The sequence below is a fragment of the Lipotes vexillifer genome, unplaced genomic scaffold (assembly GCF_000442215.2).
Source record: "Lipotes vexillifer unplaced genomic scaffold, Lipotes_vexillifer_v1.1 scaffold364, whole genome shotgun sequence".
Taxonomy (NCBI): Eukaryota; Metazoa; Chordata; class Mammalia; order Artiodactyla; family Lipotidae; genus Lipotes; species Lipotes vexillifer.
In genome coordinates, this window is record NW_006793912.1 from 464,149 (window position 1) to 477,168 (window position 13,020).

The 13,020-nt window shown below is 40.0% G+C and overlaps 1 protein-coding gene across 1 annotated transcript in view; it reads right to left on the reverse strand.

The window, feature by feature from the left end:
* Window positions 1-13,020, reverse strand: part of CAST (calpastatin) — a 134,122-nt gene that overhangs the window by 3,324 nt on the left and 117,778 nt on the right. The window contains 6 exon segments of the mRNA XM_007466871.1: window positions 5,547-5,618; window positions 6,979-7,071; window positions 7,500-7,544; window positions 9,245-9,337; window positions 10,718-10,825; window positions 12,718-12,816. Coding sequence (XP_007466933.1) covers window positions 5,547-5,618; window positions 6,979-7,071; window positions 7,500-7,544; window positions 9,245-9,337; window positions 10,718-10,825; window positions 12,718-12,816 — 510 coding nt within the window.

Consider the following 13,020-nt stretch of genomic DNA (forward strand, 5'->3'; position numbering starts at 1 on the left):
ATAATGGTGGCCTTGTAAAATGAGTTTGGAAGTATTCCCTCCTTTTCTGTTTTTGGAAGAGTTTGAGAAGGATTGGTTTTAAGTCTTCTTTAAATGTATGGTAGAATTCACCAGTGAAGCTCTCTGATCCCAGACTTTTGTTTGTTGGGAGGTTTATGATTACCGATTCAATCTCCTTACTAGTAATGGTCTTTTCACGTGTTCTGTTTCTTCATGATTCAGTCTTGGTAGGTGTATGTTTCTTTCTTCAAGGTGTCCAATATTTGGTGTATAATTGTTCATAGCAGTCTTTTATGATCCTTTGTATTTCTGTGGTATCAGCTGTAACGTCTCCTTTTTCATTTGATTTTATCTGAGTCCTCTTTTTTTTTTTCTGGTCAGCCTAGCTAAAGGTTTTCTGAACTTTATCTTTTCAAAAAAACAGCTCTTAGTTTTATTTATCTTTTCTATTGTCTTTTTAATTTCTTTCATTTAGTTCTGTTCTGATTTTTGTTATTTCCTTTCCTTTACTGATTTTGGGCTTCATTTGTTATTATTCTTCTAGTTCCTTGAGGTATGAAGTTAGGTTGTTTGAGATTTTTCTGATTTCTTGAGGTAGGCATTTATCAATCTAAACTTCCCTCCTAGAACTACTTCTTCTGGATCCCATAAATTTTGATATATTGTGTTTTCATTTTCATTTGTCTCAAGGTTTTTTTTTTTTTTTTTTGCGGGTACGTGGGCCTCTCACTGCTGCGGCCTCTCCCATTACGGAGCACAGGCTCCGGATGCGCAGGCTCAGCAGCCATGGCTCACGGGGCCCGACGCTCTGACTGCGCCACAGAGAAGCCCTCAAGGTATATTTTAATTTCTCTTTTGATTTCTTCTTTAACCCATTCATTGGTTGTTGAGTAGCATATTGTTTATGAAATCCACATGTTTGTGAATTTTCCAGTTTTCTTCTTATAATTGATTTCTAGTTTCATACCATTGTAGTAAAAAGGATGCCTGATATGATGTCAGTCTTCTTAAATTTATTAAGAGTTGTTTTGTGGCCTAACATACGATATATCCTGGAGAATGTTCCATGTACATTTGAGGAAAATGTGTATTCTGTGGCTCTGGATCAAATGTTCTGTATATAGCTATTAAGTACAACTGCTATAACATGTCATTTAAGGCCAGTGTTTCCTTATTGATTTTCTGTCTGGATGATCTATCAGTTGATGAAAATGGGGTATTAAAGTCCCCTACCATTTCTCCCCTTAGATCTGTTAATATTTGCTTTATATATTTAGACATTCCTATGTTGGGTACATAAATATTTACAAATGTTAAATCCTCTTGTGCATCAACCCCTTTATCATTATTAAAGTTCTTCTTGTCTCTTATTACAGCTTTTGTTTTAAAGACTCTTTTGTCTGATGTAAGTATAGCTACTCCAGCTTTGTTTTGGTTTCCATATGCATGGAATATTTTTTCCATCTCTTCATTTTCAGTCTGTCCTTAAATTTGAAGTGAGTTCCTTGTAGGCAGCATATAGATGGTCTTGCTTTTTTATCCCTTCTGCCACTCTGTCTTTTGATTGAGGAATTTAGCCCATTTACTTTTAAAGTATTTATTAATAAGTATGTACTTATTGCCATTTTGTTAATTATTTTCTGGCTGTTCTGTAGTTCCTTTGTTCCTTCTTCTCTTGCTCTCTTTTGTGATTTGATCATTTTCTATAGTAGTATGCTTAGGTTCCTTTCTCCTTCTCTCTTGTGTATCTACTATAGGTTTTTACTTTGTGGTTACCATAAGGCTTACATATAACAACTTAACATTTATATTTTAAGTCAATAACAAGTTATGTTTGAATGCTCTATATTTTTACTCCCCCACCCCCTATTTTACGTTTTTGATGTCCATTTTACATCTTTTAATCTTGTGTATCCCTTAATTAATTATTATAATTATAGTTATTTTTTACTACTTTTGTCTTTTAACCTTCATACTAGCTTTATAAGTGATTAATCCACCAGCTTTACAACATTAGATTATTCTGAATTTTACTGTATGTTAACCTTTACCAGTGAGATTTATACTTTGATATGTTTTCCTGTTACTAGTTAGCACCCTTTCCAGCTTAAAGAAGTCTTTTTTAGTGGTGATGAACTCCTTTAGCTTTTGCTTACTGGAAAAACTTGTTCTTTCCTTCAATTCTGAATGACTTTTCCAAGAAGAGTATTCTTGGAAGTTTTTTCTTTCAGCACTTTGAATATATCATGACACTCCTTTATGGCTTGCAAAGTTTCTGCTGAAAATCTGCTGAGAGTCTTGAGGGAGTCCCCTTGTATGTAAAAAGTTATTTTTTTCTTGGTTCACTTAAGTTTCTCTCCTTGTCTTTAACTTTTGATATTTTAATTGTAATGTGTCTTTGATATGGGTGTCTTTGGGTTCTTATTTGGAAGCCTCTGGGCTTCCTGGATATGGTTGTCTGTTGCCTTCCTCATGTTAGGGAAAGTTTTAGCCATATCTCTTCAAATAAGTTCTTTGTCCCTTTCTCTCTCACTTCTCCTTCTGGGACTCCTGGAATGCAAATGGTCGTCTGTGTTGGTTTGTGTGATGTTGTCCCGTAAGTCCTTTCAGCTATCTTTACTTTTTTTTTTTTTTCATTTTTTTTCTTTTTGCTGCTTTGATTGGGTGAACCCCATTGCTTTGTCTTTGAGTTCACTGATCCTTTCTTCTGCTTCTTCTAGTCTGCTGTTAAACCCCTCTAGTGTGTTTTTCAGTTCAGTTATTGTATTTTTCAGCTCTGTGGCTTCTATTTGTTACTTTCTTGTATTTTTCCTATCTCTTTGTTGAAGTTCTCACTGTGTTCATCCATTCCTCCCCCAAGTTTGGTGAGTAAATTTATGACTTTTTTTGAACTTATCAGGTAAATCACTTCATTAAGATTTTTATCATGAGGTTTCAATCGTTTGGAACATACTCCTCTGTTTCTTCATTTTCCTTGACTCTCTGTGTTGGTTTCTGTGCATTAGATAAAACAACCACCTCTCCCAGTCTTAAAGGAGTGGCCTCATGTAGGAGATGAACCTTACTGTTAAACCCTGCCCTAACTCTTGATCGTCTCTCAAAACACTGTAAGTGTTCAAGCTGCCTATTTTATTTTCAGTGGTTCACAGTAGTTGAGGGTGTGCTAAGATCTGTCAGTGTCCCAAAGGGGAGAATCTCAGCACCTAGATTCAGGCTGAATGCAAGCCAGTCCCTCAGGTAGCAGGTTTTAAAATATACAAATATATATAGTCTTGCAGGATGGACCACAAGCATAAGTCCTGCTGGTTACCAGAGCCAGGTGATCAGCAAGTGTCCCCTGGGTGGCAGTTACAAAAATTGGGCCTCTAGATGAGTGTATAAGCCCCCTTTCTGGGAGATGCTGGTGACCTGGAGCGAGGTGGAGAAACAGCACAAAGATGGCTTACATTTACTAAGAGCACATCCATAAGTGTCTAGATGTGTGCCAAACCGGAAGCCTGACCCTCAGGCCAAAGCTCCAGGACAAGCAAGTAGGGCTCTTACACAGAAAGACTGGGGGTATGTTTTAGTCTGCTGTCTGTGCAGTACTCTGGGGACAGTAGCTGGCCAAGAACTGTATCTCTGCTTTGGGGTGGGCAGATGAGTCAGAGCCTCACAAGCCCTTTAAGAACTGTTTCTCAGTTTGCTATAGCCTTGTGGGTCTTCTGGACACAAGCTCCATTGGCTTTCAAAGCTAGATGTTTTGGGGGCTCATTTCTCAGGTGGTCTTTAAGGTTAGGTGCTGATGTGGGCTTCAGTTTTTTTGATCTGCAGGGAGAAGCTCTGAGTTTTGAGTTCGCTCCTGACGGTCGGTTGCTGTGTTGGGGTGGAGTTTATGTTGAGACTGTGTCCTAGCCTCTCCTACCCTCTTTGATGCCAGCCTTCTCTCATTTGCCAGATAAATAGGAGTCACACGGATAATTTGGGGGTTTTTTTCCTAGAGGAAATTGTCACATATGCAGCTGTAGATCTGGTGTTTCCATGGGACAAGGTGAGTTGAGGATCTTCTTTACATCACCATCTTGAACTGGAACTCACTATCTTGTTTCTTAAGAGTTTTGATTCAGCTGGACTATTGTTTTTAAACCTGTACCTTTTATTTCTCATTATACTTGGGATCATAGTCGTAACCATTTGAATCCTATGTTTTTAGAATTGGAGGGGACCTAGAAGTTTTCTAATCCAATTTCCATTCCTTCCCTGGCCACAGTTTCAGTAATTTTAATAGGAAACTGCCAAGTGTTGTGCTGAATTAATGCCCAACTCTAAGAAACCAGACCCTATAACTTCTACTCGTTAGTCTTAGTTTTGCTTTCTCGAGCAACACGAAAAATTAGATACCACCTGGGAGGAAACACTACTAGTATTTAATGTGAGTAGATTGAATCACAGAAACTGTAAGATCTTCTCAATTTCATATACTACTTCCATGTTCCAAGATTCATATAAACCACATTCCCTGGTGGTGTCACCTCCCTTGCCCCCCCCCCCACACACACATTTTAACATGTCTTAATTTACTGGTTGTTATGATGAATAACATCATAATCAAGTTGTTGACATTTTTTCTTAATGATATATAACTGATGGTGATTTAGATTTGATGAAATATAGTATATGGATCTGTACTGTCAATGTTTATCCAAGTGGAAGTGTGGAGTAGCAAGTGGCAGTCTGGGTTTTGGAGAGCTGAAGGTATAAAATAGATTCACCCATCCCAACATTCCCCGAAGTCTCAGTCCATTACAGCATCAACCCTGATGCCCAAGAGCATACCTGAGAGATCACGTAAACTAAGGATAGATAAGGTATCAGCGATACAGCAACCAGCATGTCATTGCTGTTCTCGGGCAGAGCTCAAGAAGAGGAAGCAGGGTCACAGAGACAAATCTTTCGAGGAGGTGAAGGGATGGAGGGAAACAGGGCTTTTGAAGTTATGAAAGAATTTGAATATGTTTGTACTACAAGGGAAGAGAATTGAGACAAAGATACCGGAGAGAGTTACTGACCCCCTGAGAGAAAGAAGGGGCTGCAGGGCAAGAGGGGAGAGGGTTTGTTGGGAGGCAGGTAGGGAGGGGATCTTGGTTATTTTCTGCAAGGCAGCCTCAATTTTCTCTTTGAAGTAGAAGGCAAGGCTATCTGCACACAGTGAGGGAAAGTAGCTGCGAGAGAGCATGAGGTTTGTGGGGTCTGATGCAGGGGAGAGGGCCTGCACTCATTCCAGACTAGCACAGCTGACCGTGGGACTTTGTGTGACAAGGGCTAGGAATGCAGGAAACTTCAATTGTGTTAAGAATGTTCACTCAGATTTCTGAAGAAGTATCAGTTACTTTAAAAAATAAATGTCTCTAAAACTTCAATTTCTTTACCAAGACATGCGAGGGGACAGATCGTGTTTAAAAATTATTTTATTCTAAATAGATCCCAATCAGAAACTAAATGACTAGGGAAACACCACTCGATGTAAATCCCAAGCTAATCTGTAGTCTGTTTACTCTTCAGTTTACCTTTGCAGAATCCTTTGCTTCACCCCCATCCTTGGGTGCTTTGGAGCTGGAAGCAGTCTTCCTGTCTTTGTCCTAAAGCAAAGGAAATGTAATGAGGCTCTTGCTATCAACACTCCATCTAGCAATTAACTGCTGCTGCAATGAATCCAGACTATTCTTTTTAGTAGCCTGGAATCTCCAATTTAATTAAATAATGGAAAATTGAGTATTTTAGTCATGATTTTTCGAACAGTGAAAGTACACAGAGGTGTTCAAGGTGGCGGGTAAAAAGGATAAAAATGAGGAAAGGATAAAAATGAGGAAAAGGTGAGTCACACTGATGCTCTGCCAATTTCCATGATGTCTGGTTCATCCAGACTGTAGTTTGCTCACCAAAACAGCTTGTTTCTATCAGGATTGGCTTTTATGTGCCAACAGGACACTGTTTTCAGTGTTATGGAAGAGAATGTAACAACCAGAGAGAGCTAGGGCAAGTCATATACAAAAAGAAAGTCCATTCACCAGAAAGGCATTATTTATGAAGTTCCAGGAGTGAGAAATAGGATGCTGATGTGGTCTAGAAATTAAATCACCCAAGATGGGGAAGACTGACAATTCAGTGATTGATTGATTGGGAGATATGTTTAATAACAGCCAAAACAATAGCAAAGAGATGTGCAATTTTAATTCTTCTGAAATAACAACGAAGGGCACTCATTTCACTTTTCCCTCTATTTGATGGATTACACATTTTTTTCATTCGCTTTTGATCATGCTTTAAGCACCTGCTGTGCACCAGGCATTTTGCTAATGCTGAGCACAGAGGTACCAGACACATCACTGCTGTATACAGCATGCAGCTCAGTGGTGTGATGCACATGTGACAGGTAACCCACAGTGCAGAGAGGGCACATAGGCAACATCCCTGATCTGCGAAGGCAGAAGCAGACAGGGAAGTCTTCCAGGAGAAGCTGATGTTTGAACTGGGCCCTGAGAGGTGAGTTGGAGAGTCAGCCAGCTGCTCCGGGCAGAAAAGGGGAGGAAGCCCCAGAGGGCAAGGGGCATGGTATATGGTGAGGGACTGCTCTCATTTTAAATGAACACAGATAAAGCATTACTGTTGTACAACAATATAGTGTGGCAATCAAAAATGGTAGCTATGGAGATTATAAAGCAACATGGAAAACATTTATGAAATAACGTTAAGCAATGTATTATATGTGGACAATAAGTACAACTATGTAAAATATACATATGGAAAAAGGTAAGAAATATACCAAATAATAGTGTTTGTGGAGTAGCAGAATTTTTCAAGTTCCTGATGGCATTAACCAGTTTATTTTACAATATAAAATTATATATATGTATTATATACATATGTGTGTGTGTGTGTGTGTGTGTGTGTATGTATACATAGACATTCAAAGAAAGTCAATATGAAAAAGCACAGTACCTTTGCTGTGTTCTCTGAGGTTTCTGTAGTTGAGGGACAGCTGGCAAAGTCCCCTGAGAGGGCATCAACGGGGTCTTGGGCATCTGCAGGTTTCTGAGATTTTAACAGAAATAACCATCAGGGAAGAAGCACAAGGCAAAGATGCTACATAGGACATTTCATCACATCCCTGAAAATACTTTTGTTTAATATAAAACCTTGCTGACATTCTTTTCCTAACAGACTAGTGTATTACAAAAGAGATATTAAAACAGGAAAATCTTGACAGCTCTATTTTCTTCTACTGTTTTATACAAGTTGCTTAGTATTCTCTGAGCTTTGATTTTCTAACCTGGAAAATGGAACTGCCTAGCTTGAATGGACTTGGGAAGACAGAAATAATACTCTCTTACACACATGCCTTGGCATCCCACCAAGCACAAGGTAGGCATTCAGTGAATTTCAGATTTCTAAAATGTAAGTCGCAGCTAGAGTTTAAAAAAATCTTTTTTATGGAAATAATACGCAGCTACCGCATTTACCTTTGATGCCTCGGGTTTCTTTGTAGGTGGCGTCGCTGATTTGCCCTTAGAAGCAAAGCAGACTATTGGTTAACCAAATTTTTGTAAAGGTTTACTTAGGTGCAGTCAGTATTTATATAATCTCTTATCCAGTGACTTGAAATGGAGTTCAGTCAGCCCCCTGCATCTGTGGATTCTGCATTGGCAGATTCAACCAACCGGCAGATCGAAAATATTGAGGGAAATAAAATTCTAGAAAGTTCCAAAAAGCAAAATTTGAATTTGCCACATGCTGGCAACTACTTACATGGCACTTACATTGTATTAGGTATTCTAAGTAATCTAGAAATGATTTAAAGTATAGAGGAGAATGTGTGTAGGGTTACATGGAAAGAAATACTATGCCATTTTATATAAGGGATTTGAGCATCCTCAGACATTGGTATTTGGGGGGGGGGTCCTGGAACTAATGCCCCATGGACACTAAGGGACGACTGTATAGATTTGCATAACTGATAAACCTGTGTCCCTATTATTTCTTCACCAGCTTTGCTTAATGACTACCCTATAACTATTTCAATAGCCTTGGAGAAAATGCAAGGGTGAGTCTGTTCCTGGAAGTGAAAGAAACACTATTTTAGCAACTTTGTCATTGTATAATTCTAGTTAAAATGTTACAAAAAGTAACTTGTGTTTTTATGTCTTATTTACTAATTTACTATATGCTTACCTACTATAGCTTATTACACTTGGAAAGGAATGGTCTATAGATAGATTTTTTTTCAGTGAAGATTACAAGGACAACTCATCAGGGATTTTTCCCATCTGCAAAGGCAAGGCTACTAAATAATACATTTCCTAAAGAATACAGCAGAGTCACATGCGACTATCAAAGCAGGGAGGATTCTAGCAGGATGCACAGCTGCTATTGTGAATACTTGACACAAGCGAGGAGAACAGATTCCTGTAACAAACAGAAGACACTGCAGCTGATAATATCCTATAAACCACAGCCATCAAACCCCTCACATGCATCAGCACAGAATGAGAAAGATGTAATTTACACTTCCTTGTTTTTTATTGGATGAACAGACCCGGAAAGGGTTATTTAACATCTAATGGACTTGCAACTAAGAGCCAAATAGGAAGGGGTAGGGTACAGACCAGGCTGACCTAAGCGAAACTGGCTTCCATGTTAGAGACAAAGACAGAGACTTCTTGACGGAGTGCATTTAGATAGATAGAGAAATAAATAGGACTTGTGATTGGGAATATGGCTTTGTCTGTCTTCACTCTCAACAGCACAGGTGGTGTTGTAGGAGAAGAGAGAGAGACAGCAGGTCTTGGAGGGGTCGTATTTGCCCTACGAATTATTCCGATACTAGCTCTTTTTCTGTTCTCCTTCAACAGAGAAACTCTGCTTCAGTCAAGATTACAAATATCATTCTTTTTATAGCCTTTTCTTGCAAGGAGAATTCATGTATGTACATGCCACAGAATCACTGTTAAGCATCAGCGAGTGAATGAACATTATTCAACTCTCTATGCCACAGTGCCCAGCGCAGTAAACATCCAACAATACTGGCTCAAATAAATATTAAACAGAATTCTAGACAGCCTGCTCAGTGGGGACAGATTAAAAACATCAGTCATGTTACATTTTTATGCTATTGTTATAGTGTACCTCCTATTCATTTCAAGTGAGGTGTGAATCTCAAACGCTCTGGAGCATATATCCATCTAACCTGGACATTGCCCTCATTTACCTCCTTGTCATCATCCAAGAGATGTTGATATTTAGGTGGGATGGTGTCATCCCTTTCTCCCAGCTTGTCTCTGTGTTCAGCTTTCACTTTTTCCTGTAAACATTGAACGTATATAATTACGACTCAGTTCCGCCTTCACTTAGTACATTCTAAAATGCAGCATTCAGCATTTACTGGACTTTTCTGAGGCAAAAAAATAGGGTCTCTTTTAAATTTGTAAGCGAGAGAACAACGCCAACAGACTTTCAGTTGATGGAAACAAGTAAACCCAGTGCTTCTGTTTGTCAATCCACACCTATTAATTTTCTACCTGTATTTTAAATGGAAGTAAATGATTAAATAATTATCTTCAGAAACCATGGAAGGAGATAAAAACCCACAGTTATGAAATATCTTTCACTGTTTCACTTTTTAAATAAAAAAATCAAGTTGCTGTACCTTGGCACTTAAGAGGTACTATTTACAACTTTGCCTCTTTATAAGGAGCCCTGAAGGACCAGGACAGGAGCAAATCTGAAAGGACGTGCTGTTTGTTTGTGTTGCAGGTGAGCAAATACCTGCTGTTGAGTAAGCAGTACCCACCTCCCAGCATCCGTGCCTCAGAGGGACGTGGCTGGTCTCTCGGTCCTGGATTCAGGAACAACTCCCTACCCCAGGGGTGGGGTACAGATTTTATTTTTCTGCATCATTATAATTTCATTTTTCAAATACAGGTTAGGTTCACCTCGATATTCCTATGACAATGGTAGAATCGAGACCTAAGGATTCTTTGAAATGCCCTATCTTTGAGACACAGATTTGTGTGGGATGTTACCTTTCTGGTTCCAAGCTAAAGGGACTGTTAAGTACTGAATATTAAGTATAAATAAGTACACTTCTACATGTTGTACAAGATACACAGCATTAAGAGTCTGCACCTTGTGGACACCTCTGTGGTGCTGAACTCGTGGTCCAATGCAGTTAGTTTCGATAGCAGGGACGACTGCTAGGGAAGCCTCTGCCACTACATTTACACAACTTGTGAACCTAAAAAATGCACATGTGTGCATCAGATGTGTATGATAAACCTACTGCCAGATACAACCAAGAAAAAATGTGGGAAGAGAATAAAATTAACAAAGCAGGGCTGGCTTTTCCATCATCACAAAGTCTAGCCTCATGAACAGGACGTTTGCCTGAATCTGTGCCATAGCACAGACCTCAGAGAGGAAAGAGACACCACATAGACCATGGAGTAGGAAAAAATTAGGCTGAAGTTATCCAACCGTTCACTGACTCCAGGCAAAGTCAGAGGCTGAAGTTATCCAACCATTCACTGACTCACTCCAGGCAAAGTCAGAGGCTGAAGTTATCCAACCGTTCACTGACTCCAGGCAAAGTCAGAGCGGGTTTTCCCCTTTGTGTGGAGGGTAGGGTATTCTGTGCTATAATAACTTTCAATTTTCACTTATTAATGATTTGTTTTTCTTCTACCTTGACTTTATCCTCTAGGGGTTTGTTCTCATCTGGATCAGGCTGTCTTTGCCCGAGACTGTCAGAAAGTTGATCCAGGGCATCGTCAAGTTCTTTGTCGTCACTCTGCTAAAAAGTCAATCTGAATCAGTCACTGGTTAGCCAAATGAGGTCACCTGTTGGAGTGCAGCCCTGACACTGCCACTAAGACTTCTATAAGCTTATGGGGTTGCCACCAGGGGGATGGGCAGGTGGGCGGAGGCGCTGGATCGGCGATCCTTGCTTGGTGCTCCTCCCTCATCTTTCACTCTCAGCACTTGTCTGCACCTGTCTACCCCGCCCCAGCCCTGGATGTCTTTCTCTTCTGAGAAAATAGGTCCCTCCCTAAAAAGATGGGGTTCCTGGCCTGATTTTTCTAGAAAATATGTCTTATGATGTTTTCAATATATGTAACAGTATGTTCCCAGCAAAGAAAAGTCACATGAATTATGATAGCTTAGTTTACTCTTTGATTCCCAAGTGTATTCCTGTAAAGAAAGACTTATACCTAGTTTTAATGATATCTTCAAACAAAATATTAACTAACACTAGAAACTCTGATGGGAAAGGTGTCATTCTAAAACATACCTGTGAAAGGCAAAAAGGCTTTTGATTGTGGACGTTTATTAATAGCCTCAATCACAGGGGCCCCTAGAATCTGAGTATTAAGAATTGAAGTGTAGGGCTTCCCTGGTGGCGCAGTGGTTGAGAGCCCGCCTGCCGATGCAGGGGACGCGGGTTCGTGCCCTGGTCCGGGAAGATCCCACATGCCGCAGAGCGGCTGGGCCCGTGAGCCATGGCCGCTGAGCCTGTGCGTCCAGAGCCTGTGCTCCGCAGCGGGAGAGGCCGCAACAGTGAGAGGCCTGCGTACCGCAAAAAAAAAAAAAAAAAAAAAAAAAAAAAAGAATTGAAGTGTAAATGGCAGCCTTCCTTTCCGTTGCACAGGGACTTCTGTCACTGTGGCTGTGTGTACATACACAGACACACACACACAGACACATGGAGAGAGGGCATTTTACTGGTTTTAAGTGCTTCATTAGAGCCCAGGATTATAGCAGCTAATGGTGGTGCTACCCACAGCTGGGTCTGGGCTTTGTCATTTGTGCCTCTGGATATTCTCAGATGATCCCACATTAACCCAACAGGATGAAAATTCACTCAGAATCTCAGAGTACAGCACTAAGTAAGCTTTGATGCTTCATCAAAAGGAAAGGAAGCATAGCTGACTTCACTAAAGCTACTGCATCTCCAACTAGCAAATGGGGCACTTCTCAACCCAGGAGATGGGGATCGGGTGTAGGGCGAGCTCTTCATCTTTTGATGTGCCGTGGTCTCCTGGATAATGTATAATTTGGTACTGCAAAGAAAATCAGTCAAGGAAGTCTGGAGAAGCTTTGGCCCCCCAGTCTTACCTCAGAACATGTAAATAATTAAAACAATATTGACACTAAGGTTCTTCTATTACTAGCATGAAAATGACAAGTTTTTACTGGTGTGAATGGGAGGAAGACAATGCTATTCCATGAGGAGTTTGTGAATTTGGGGGGCAGAGAGAAGCTCAAACACTGAGCAATTCCTTAAAGTAAACTTGAGGTTAAATAATGAGTAGCATTTATAGCATATGGATCAGGAAAAATATAAAGAAGGAGAACATCAATTATCAGGAAAGCTAAATAATTTTTAAAAATCTAATAATCTGAACATATACACAATGCACATTATTGTACTTCAACTCTAATAAAGCAACAATATTAAGCTCCTTCACTGTGTGTAAAATACTTTCACATACCTTGTTTTATATATTTAATCATTTTACATATTCTCTGTCATCTCCCTGTCTCACCAGTCTTACCTCTTCTGAAACAGAAGGTGCCTGTTCTTCCTAACAATTTTGTTGATTTTCATTTACCCTGAGGAGGAGTCCTATTTTCTTTCTCCTGTTGTTGCTGCTGAAAAAAGTACTCATAAACCCTGTTGCTTACCGGAGTGTCTGGGGGTGGACCTGCAGAGTGGTTGGCTGGAGCTGGGGTTTGGGAAACCACTTCAGAGGTGACAGCTGAAAGTTTAGCATCTTCAGATTGCTTTTGTAAGAAAACGAACAAAAAAAAGATTTTGACCAGTAATATGGTGTATGCAAATTATGCCCACGTACCATCTCTTACATACAACTCTCAGTATAGCTTTTTTTTTTTTTTTTCGGTACGCGGGCCTCTCACTGTTGTGGCCTCTCCCGTTGCGGAGCACAGGCTCCGGACGCGCAGGCTCAGCGGCCATGGCTCACGGGC